A 9,782-nucleotide genomic window follows, 5' to 3' on the forward strand; every position below is an offset into this window, starting at 1 on the left:
CCCAAATTAAAAGAAAAACAAATCTGCCAACAGGAGACAGTCACCCACCTTCCTCCCTGTCTTCCCGTGCCCTGGGAAAGATTCTGTCTCAGTTCTCCCAGTAGTCCTCTCTAAAGCTGGTAAAAACCCATTGTGGTTCCTTCTGCACCTCTCTCTGCTAGCCTGTGTCTAAAGGGAGCACCGTCCTTAGCCGCCCTGCTGAGATGTACACGTAGCACCATGGAAAGCCTACCTGTAAATGAAGTAGATAATCGTAGCTGATGTATGATCCCTGCGTGCCACAGACTCCTTTCTCCTTAGAGTAGTGAGTGAACAGCTGTGTTTCAATCTTTGCGTTTGTGGGGGGTTTTTTGGGGGTTGGTTTTTGTTTTGTTCCTGTTTTCTGACGAATGGGCAGGAGGAAGGGGACAGGTGAAATCGGTAGGGACGTCCCTCTCCTGCAGAATACAGGTGAGGAGAGCTGATGTTTCTAAATTGCCAGTATATGCTTCAGAGGAGGAGAGAGCACCGAATTCCTCTGACGTAGTCTTGCCTAGTACCTCTTGGTGATGGTGCGTATGAAGAGAGTTTTCCGGACTGCCCCCACCTAATGGTTTGCTGTTTAACAATCCTGCTTGTGAATGAACTGCGCTTCCTTGGGCGAGGGGGGGAAAAAAAGAAAAAAGAAAAAAGAAAAAAAAAAAAAAAGAAAAAAAACCAAAACAGATCATTAAAGCTGCAAAAATGACCCGAAGTGAAATAGAACAAGGTTTTGTACCAAACACATGTGAGTATGGCTGTGACTAGCATTTTGTTGACCTTTTTTGGGTGAAAAGGGCATTGTGGCAGCTGCAGATGTATTTTCTGTGACTTCTTTTCTGTGTTTGACTGGAAAAAAATGAAAATTCCCCCCCAACCTACTGTAAATTGTGTATGAAACAAATTGTCCTACGGTTGTTTGTCTATTTTTAATCCTGGTTTTAGTCAAGCATCTGGTATGTGTTCTGGGTTCCCCGTTTTCTCTTGTAACTGCATATAGTGCAAACCAGTTAAGTATGGAACCACTTGTTTCAGTAGACAAAGATTACCGTGGACTTTATTCCACTCTTCAGGCTTTGTGGAACAAGCATGCACTTGGTTCAGATGGTTTGAAAAAAGTGCTGCTACAACTTGATGGGTTTTACCTTTTCTTTTCCCCTTCACACGCTTAGTTTGTCGACTAGCTGGGTACGCTAAACTTGTTTTCATTGGCTTACGGTCATGAAGTCCGGAATTTCTATCTTGTATTTGAAAGCTCTTTCTGAACAGAAGGACTCTTCCTCTGTAGTGGAATAATTAATAGCTTACTGCTAACCTTGTGTATGTGTATGTAGCTGTATTAGTAAAAGTGCAGTTTCCCACGTGCGAAAGTATGAACGACTGAAACGTGTATGTACTGACCTCTCGCTGAGAAGGAAAGAAATCAAAGTCCGCGACTACTCCTTTCCCATCTCCAGTCTCTCTGCTATTCCCCCACCCCGACACTTAGTTTAACAAATTCTGTAAATAGAACTGCCATCAATTGTGTCTGCTCTACATTACTCTTCTTTTAAAACCTACACTTAATAATAAAAGTATTGCTTAAGTGTGTTGTATCATTACATGTGTATACTGCACTTTCCAAGAGAAGCTTTACATGAGAACTATGGAAATGACCTTAGTAAAATTGTGGATAGAACTTTATTATTTTTTTGTTTTATATTCCTAAAGCACAGGCAAGCTGGACTGGAAAACATGAAGACGCTATAGATAGAAAGTTATTGTATAGTCAGATACTGAGATTATATGAAAAGAGAATGGATTTTAAAAAGTAACCATCTACTGTATATTAGAAACAAAGATTTCTGTGAATTAAAGTACTTTTAAAGAATGTTTAAGATTTTAAATCTAATGGCACTTGTTCAAGGGTTCTGGAAAAAAATTATAAATGCACTGGGTTGTTAATAATGCTATTAAATAAGCAGATGTGAATGTTTATTGCTTTTTCAAGTAGCTATTCATGGATCTGGGTGGGAAATACGATACAATGGAAGCGTACATTTTTAGAGTTGTCTATTATCTAGACCTCCTCCATCAGAAAGTACTTGCCACTTATTTATGGAATGAATGGAAAAATGCGAGAGAGATTAAATGAGTGGATATTTGGGATGAATCTTGAGCTCTCCAAAAAATGTGAGTGCCCTACAGGCGTTAGGTTAGGGTTGGCATGCTGCTCAAAAGTTGAGGAGTTTGTGTGAAAGCTGCTGCTGTGAAGGAACAAAACTGAACTTCTATGCAGTGCCCGCAAGGAGGAGTTTGGTACCCAGCATTCCCCAGATGGGCTAAGAATGATTCTCTCTTATAGCGATGGCTGGAGCTGCGGGAGATGTTTCTGTCCCCTTTTGAGGGTTGTAGGGCCAGGTGTTGTTAAGGAACAGAATTCAAACCAAAATCACAGCAGAGGGATTCTCCTCTCTGCCCCGCGTGTGCCGTTCGCTCCCGTTGGGGCGACAGAGGAGCCTTGCTGCCCCAACAGGCTGAAGCTTGTAGTAGTGGTTTTGGCATTCATTATTTTGGTGGATCCTCCTGATAGGATACTGCAAATGCAACCACAGTACACGGAGCAATTTCCAGTCAAGGTTGTGCTTTGGATGCAAGAATAAACTCTGTGTTTGGGGTGTCAAGATGTTCAGAGGAATGGCTGGAACTTAGATGTTGGTTCTCGCTTACTCTGAGGGGGGCTTGGGTTTTGAACTGCCTCTGCCTTTGGAAATCTCCTTGGTTCATCTTTTAACCAGATGAGCACAAGTGTCGCACCCGCAATCCAGAGATCAGCAAATTTGTGTTGTATCTGACAATATCCACTGTGTTGGGAGCATCTGTCCCAAAACCAGAAGGTGCTGCAGCTTCCTCAATCCTGGCTGCCCAAGTCTTCATGGGGTTCCTTGGGATTTGGCCAAGTATGAAGGACTTGGCCAGGGCAGCAGGCACTGTGCAACCTGCTGGAGAACTCTGAGAGCTGGGTGGAAGAATCTTAGCGCTGCTGGCTTTGTGGCAGACCTTCTGCATCCCCTGACAGCCCATGTACCGCAAGCAAGCGGCAGCTTGATTGAATATCTGTGTAGAGCAAAATTCTTTCAGAGGGAGCTTCTTGCAAATGAATGATGATGGCGTTCTTCGGCCTGAAAGCTCGCAGGACATTGCTTCCAGGGACTTTCCAAACCCACCTTATTTAAAAATGGATTTAAAAAAAAGTATGTTATTGCAACGGAAGTTCAGATGTTGTTCAGACCAGCGTCCAGCAAGGTTTGGAGTATCCAAGCGAACATAAAATGTGGAGCATGTGGGCCTCTGACTCCAGAAAATGTCACCAAGCACGTGGCGTGCCGGAGTAGCAGCTGAAGGGTCTGTGTGCCTGCAGGCAGCCAATTATTTTCTTTTTAGCCAATGCATTTTCTAGTTGAAGAAGCCGTCAAAGAGTTGGGGAGTAGCTGGCGTGGATGTGGGGGAAGCGTGAACGTAACATGGGGGAGTGCTCTGATGAATGGGGCTCATCGGTCGCCTCATCACCAATAATCAGGCGAGATGAGTTCCCGTGAGTTCTCTTTGAGGTGCGTGGGCATTGCACATTAAAACTGCCTTGCTCCAGAAGGAAACGTAGGCTTGGGGGGGTGGAGGGGAAGGTTTTCTTTGTATTTATTTTTTGTTCCTGTGTAGTCTATTTCGGTAACTGACAGAAGCTGTGCTCTGGGGACAGCCGTGCCTACGCCCAGGAGCGCAGGCTCCACGCACGGCATCGGGTCTGATTGTGCCTCGGGAGGAAGGGGGGGTTGCTTGGCTGGGGTTGTTGTAAGGACGTTACTGATGCGTGAGACTTGTGCTCCTGCCCTGCGCAGGAGGGAGTTTAACCCCTGGAAACTCACCTTATGTTTTTCTTAGATGGTCGCAGGCTGCATCTTAGAAACGACTCGCGTACCACTCGGCTGGCGCGTGGTACAAGTGGGGGGAAAACCACACGATGCTGTCAGTCCCCTCTGTGGACTCCTGGGATGTGGCCTGAGGGGTTGGTGCGTTTAACGCCTGCCCCGTCTCACTTTGCATGGTGCAAATGATGGCTGGACAGGTCTGCCAAAACGGCAACGTTAAATTCCTTATCTTCTGGAACCGAAGAACCCGAGATCTGCTCCCAGATCTGCCACCGTGCAGTGATTTGGGGCAGAAATGCTGAATTCTGCTGTCCAAATTGTCCAGTGCCCCAGCGGTGGCAATGCTGACCTTTGGTGTTCTGCTTTGGTAGCTCCCCGCTGAAAGCAGTGGGGGGGGTGTTGTGTTCTGTGCTCTTGTTCAATGATACTGCTTCGAGGAATCAGAACGCAAGGGAAAACTCTACCCCTTCAAGAAGGAAGGCATGAGAAGTCTCTTGACCCTTCTTAAATGCCAAACTAGTAATCTTGCATACTAGTACTTGTGCTGGGTTTTAGCTACCCGTTACCATCTGTTGAGACCATCCTGACTTGGGCTTGATGAAACCAGGGGCGTTATTCGGTGGAAGGAGTAGCGTTAGACTCTTGAAACACCTCTGTCTCCCCTGACTTTCTTGTTTCGGGCTCTGCTCCAGCAATGAGCTCATCGTCGTGGTGACGGCTCTGCCCCTTTGCAGCTCCCTGTAAAGAGTAAATCTTTCCTAGCTTTTCCGTCGGTTATTTCAGGACTTTCCTTAAAAGATGGGGAAACTCCACGTGTTGGTCCTGTAACTCAGGGGTAAATGCTCTTTTCTTCGGTTTGCTATCTCGATACGCACAGGGTGTATTCCTAGAGGACCAAGGCATAAGTGGTTTTATTCCTAAGGTTCTCCCTGCAAGAAGGGAGCCTGAGTGTGGTTTAGGAATTTTTTCTTTAGCGTGTGTGTCTGAACCTGGAATAAAAAAAATACAGGGATGTTGTACAGGGGTAGAGAGAAACCTTATCTATAAACTCAAGCTTCTGTAAAGATTTTATGCTGTAAAGCTTGCAGCTGTTAGGAGCATGCATGTGTTAAACCTGCGCGTTAATTGAAAATGTAAGGGATGCTTCTGCATAAAGCAACACACAGATCTCGGGAGCCCGGAGGAGGCAGGGACAAAAGAGGCAGCTGCCCGTCGCCGGTGTCCATCTCGGCACAGGCAGATGTTAGGAAATGCTGCCTCTGCAGAAGAGGCTTCTCTTTTTGCATGAGGGGTCGTGGGTGCTTTGTGTGTCGGTTCCAGCAAACCATCTGCCTCTGGCTTTTCAGGCCTCTTGCATAGCGCGCCCGTGGTGGGAGCGGGAGCCCAGACATCGCAGAGAAGGGGCAGGGCTTCAAACAAAAAGGCACTGTCTTTATTTAATGAGATCTGTTCTTTACCCTCACGCTCTTACCAGCTCGGGGAGTGAGTGACCCCTTTCTCTACTGTAACGCAGAACAAAACTGCCCTGCCTTTTCAGGTGAAACAGTCCCTCGAGCGCCTCAGGTCTCGCTGGTCTGATCTCAGACCTGCCGAAGCATCCATCGGCGCTGCCTAACTTAAATTCTCCGTTGTCCTAAAAGTTCCGCAGCATGCGCCTCGGAAACGTTCGTCTGCAAAGCTTGTAGCTGTGGCCGCTTATGGGAACGCAGTGGCCTTGTCTCTTAGCTCTAACCTGACCTTCACACACTGGGGGTTGGGATTTTTTGGTTTGATTGTGCGTTGTGATGTCTCAGCGTAGCTCAGACCTTTTTTAACATACGAGATGAACAACTGTGAGAGGCGATGTCTCAGCCACCGTCTAGTTAGACGCACACCCAGATGTTAGCTAAAGTAAAGTGCTGGCATGATGTTGTCTTCCTTCTTGTAGCGGTGCTGCCCTAGCTCCTTCTGGGACTGTCCCTTTGCTTTCTGCCAAAGGAAACAAACTGAGGGAACCCAAGAACGCGGGAAAGAAAAGGTGCCTGAGCTCAGTTACTGTGGGACAGTGTCTGGAAGCCAGGTCTTCCTCCTTCGACATCGGAAAACTAGAACGTGGGAGTGTAGATGGCGCTGCTCTCTTGTCAGTAACCCCCAAACTTCTCAGGTAACCCCTGCGTTTTAATATTGCTGTGCCCATTTTTATTGTTTTCAAATTGTGAGGGCCCTTCCCTTCTCGCTGTGTTGCCTCGCAGCTTTGAGTGAAGCCAGCTCCTAACTGACGGCCGGAACAAGTTCCTACCTGAGCATCGCTTCACTTTTTCCTCTCGGAGTAATCCACAACTCCTTTACTGGCCTTGGCAAGGGAGAAAACCGCTTCCAAGCATTCAGTGCCCTTCTCGCTTGTGACGGGCAGGGAGAGCACGAAAGCATTAGAAAAAGTCATTTTTCCAAAAATGGAGTGCTCTGCCTGTCATACAGCGCCTCCAACGTGAGACGCGTGCTGCTCCTGTCCTAAGCAAATGGGTTTATATCCTGTCAGCCACTCTCTTACTCCGTCCTAAAAGTCATCGCTTGCACAGACACCTCCTAACGCAAGTAACACTTCAAAAAGAAAATTCTGATCCAATGACTTGTTTGCGCTGTCGTTGTGCAAGGTGGGTCGCTGGTGTGCATTGGCGCAGTGCTCACCGTGATAAACGCCTTTTTCCTTTCCTGCTTCCCTGTACGCTGTATTTCGGTAAGGACAGGGTAATTCGGAGGCATTTGCACGATGTGGCAACCGGTCTTGCCCTGCTTCAGCCTGTACTCTCAAAATCTCACCGTAATACCTGGTAAATATGTAACCAGCCGCGTGGAAGAAACCACCACTGCAGACGTATTGTTCCTGTGATCTGAGAGTAGCATCTGAGGTTAAACCAGTGCTGACAACGCAGGCTTCAGGAAAGAGAGAGAGTATTTTTGTAGAGTAACTTCAAATGTTCCCATATCTACACTGTCTTTATTTAGCAGTGTAATGTATCCAAGTCAACAGTTTCCCAATAAACGCCGATTTTGATGCCTAATGAACGACTACCGTGTCTTTAATTGTGAGAAGTGGCTGAGAGTGGCTTAAGTGCACACGTCCACAGGCTTGGTCACGAAACGGTGCCTCGCGGGCTGCGACGGGTGTGCGAATGTGAATGATTCGCCTGGGCAGAGCTTGGAGGCGACGATGCTGTTTTGTCACAGCAGGGTGGGTTGGTTCGTACCTCGCTTGTCCATCGGTCGGTGGATACCAAACGACCTCCTTACCCTCCTCCTTCTGCCTGCAACTCGTACTGCTTTAGTTTTCACGTGCCTTTTTCCTATCCTCTTGCTAACATGAGTCCAATGACATACTCCCAACCTGCCAATAGTTCTTTGAAGGTAAGATATCTTCTGTTCTGTCTGTGTGAGTCGTAAGGCAAACCCAACCCCACCGTGGGCTCTTGTACCCGGGGCAGAGCAGAACAGCAAGCCTCTCCCCGCACTGTCTCGTTATGCTAACGCAGAAGCAAGCCAGATTGTTATAGTTCTGTTGGATGATTTGAAGTCATGGTATGGATTGTTTAAAAATAATTTGTCTTGCAGTAGCTTAAAATAATGCTGCTATCGTTACCAGGATTCGTTAAAAGCTATAGGCTGTCCTTCATTCTTTGAAATGTGTATGTTATTTTAGCAGACCGTAGGGCATCCCTGCGTATTTTACATGCCCGAGTGTGATTCCACGTATCCGTGGGACGGCTCACAAAAACAGAGGCTATGCCAAGCTGTATATCTGCTCATAGGGCAGTCAATAAACAACGGTGCAGAACAAAATGACAGTTGTCTGTTTGCTGGGGCCTCACTCCAGGCAGCAGCATTACGAAGTGAAAACCTCTCTGCTGCGTGGTGGTGGTCGTCGTCGTGGGTGGCAGAGAAAACCTTGTGGAATGGTGCTGAGAGAGTGCTGGGTGCGCCCATTTGTGTGTCAAACATCTTCCATCTCTTTCTGAAAACTGGTACTTGTGGTGTCCCCAAGCTGCGAGGCAGCGCCGAGTTGTGTGTCGGTTTGTGTGTGTCGTAAATTCTTTCCCTGGCATTTTTATTTTCTTTTATTTGCCCTCCCTCTCCTTTCCATTTTCCATGCGTGATGGTGGCTTAAATCAGAACGGCATGACGTTTCTTGTGTAATGAGTACCTTTCATTCTTATTGATGACTGAGGAGGTGGAGCTGGTTGAGTAATACTCTTCTCTTGCATTTTTAGGTCTGCAGAGGGATCCGTCCCTATTCCCAGTGGTAGCTCTTGAACTCTGTAAAGGACCTTCTGGCAGCGATGGACTCGCTTTGTACAAGGGTCAGTCTGAGATACTGGAGGTGAAAACGCAGCGCAACGCAGAGTCAGACTACTTAACGAGAGACGGTCCTTCAAGCAACAGCTCCTTCTACAGTAGCGAAGGAGAGGGGACGGACCACGAAGGAGATATTTTGGATTGTAGCGGCTCCAGGCCTTTACTGATGGATTCGGAAGAGGAGGAGGAAACCTGCAAGTTGTGCACGGGGTTCCTGCAGTCTGCGCCCAGGGAAAGACGTGAGGCCTCCAAAGAAGATCCCCACTCCCACTCCTCCCAGGCGAGAGCAGGGGAGATGCTGTTTCCTGCCTTCCAGTCGCACACCGGGGAGGTTTTTAACGAACCGGATGTTTTTGCCACGGCTCCTTTTCGAAGCTCGAGAAAAGTGCCTGATGAGGTGGATGTCTTTACCAAAGCTCCTTTTATCTGCAAGGGCAACGTGGCTCTTAGACATCCAGAAGAAGCGGATGTATTTCTGAGAGCCCCTTTCACTAAAAAGAAAAGCATGGAAGAGTTGACTTCCCAGAGTGTGTCTAAGGAACCGTTCGCACCACCCGTTTTCCTAAGTCAAGGAGGCGATGTCCCACACAGAGCTAACCCGATGTTCCCAAGCCTGGATCCAGCAATGCATGGGTCCATGGCCTCGGCGAGATCTCAGTATCCCTCTACCGGGTTTACTCAGCATCCCTCTTCCGTAAGAGCCGTGGAGACCCAGGAAAGCATCCCTTCTAAAGGCGTGCCGCAAGAGCAGGGCGGCGTGCCCGGCGAGAGAAACCAAGGAGGACACGCGCTGCCCCAGGAAGCCGTGCTGGGCTCCGTCGTTAACAAGCCTTTCCGTCCACAATCCTTGTCAAAATATTCCCGTCACTACAGTCCAGAAGATGGGCAGGGGCTGGAAGTCAAGCCCATAGCTGCTTACAAAGTGGTTTCTCAGACCAACAGACAGGCGATAGCAGGATCTGTCTCCGTTGCCCCTCTGTCTTCCAGGACTACAGAGCTGCCTGGCGCGGATCCCTTTGCTTCAGCACCCTTCCCTTCCAAAGCGGGAAAGCAAAAGCCTTAATCTGCTGTGAGCTGGGACGTCTGCTTCCCGTAGGACCACCTCTCACAGGACCTGGAACCTCTTAGCTGAAATGAATGACATAGCAATATATATATATATAAAAAAAAAATTATTATTTTTTGGTCAGAACTCTATTTGCAGTGATATATAGGTGGACCCTTTTAAGTTATGTTAGCCTGAATGCCTGGCTCTCAGGATCTTCATATCCTTTTCAGTTGCTTTTTACCTTCCTCCTCTCACTGTCCTCCTCCCCCCATTTATTTTTTAGATGCTTTTCCAAACCAGTAATATTCTGTATTGTCTGGTCCTGGCTGGGGAAATGCATTATAAGATGAATGAAAAGGTTTATTAATTACAGAGCAAGTCAAGCGGGGCTTGCTAGTGCTCTGGAAAGGAAGCGATTTCACAGGTTAAAGCGTTATTGCGACTCCCGTCCTCTCTGGGGACTTGGGGAAGAGAGCAAGGTT

At 47.6% G+C, this 9,782-nt stretch overlaps 1 protein-coding gene across 1 annotated transcript in view; it reads left to right on the forward strand.

The window, feature by feature from the left end:
- AAK1 (AP2 associated kinase 1) overlaps positions 1-9,776 on the forward strand; it is a gene marked incomplete at its 5' end in the record, with an annotated part of 83,083 nt that extends 73,307 nt beyond the window's left edge. Inside the window, one exon of the mRNA XM_035898906.1 lies at positions 8,168-9,776. Within this exon, the coding sequence (XP_035754799.1) occupies positions 8,168-9,315 (1,148 nt within the window). The remainder of the gene's footprint in view (positions 1-8,167) is intronic.
- Between the last annotated feature and the right edge of the window lie 6 nt (positions 9,777-9,782).

Source organism: Egretta garzetta, unplaced genomic scaffold, assembly GCF_000687185.1.
Source record: "Egretta garzetta isolate BGI_Z169 unplaced genomic scaffold, ASM68718v1 scaffold238, whole genome shotgun sequence".
Taxonomy (NCBI): domain Eukaryota; kingdom Metazoa; phylum Chordata; class Aves; order Pelecaniformes; family Ardeidae; genus Egretta; species Egretta garzetta.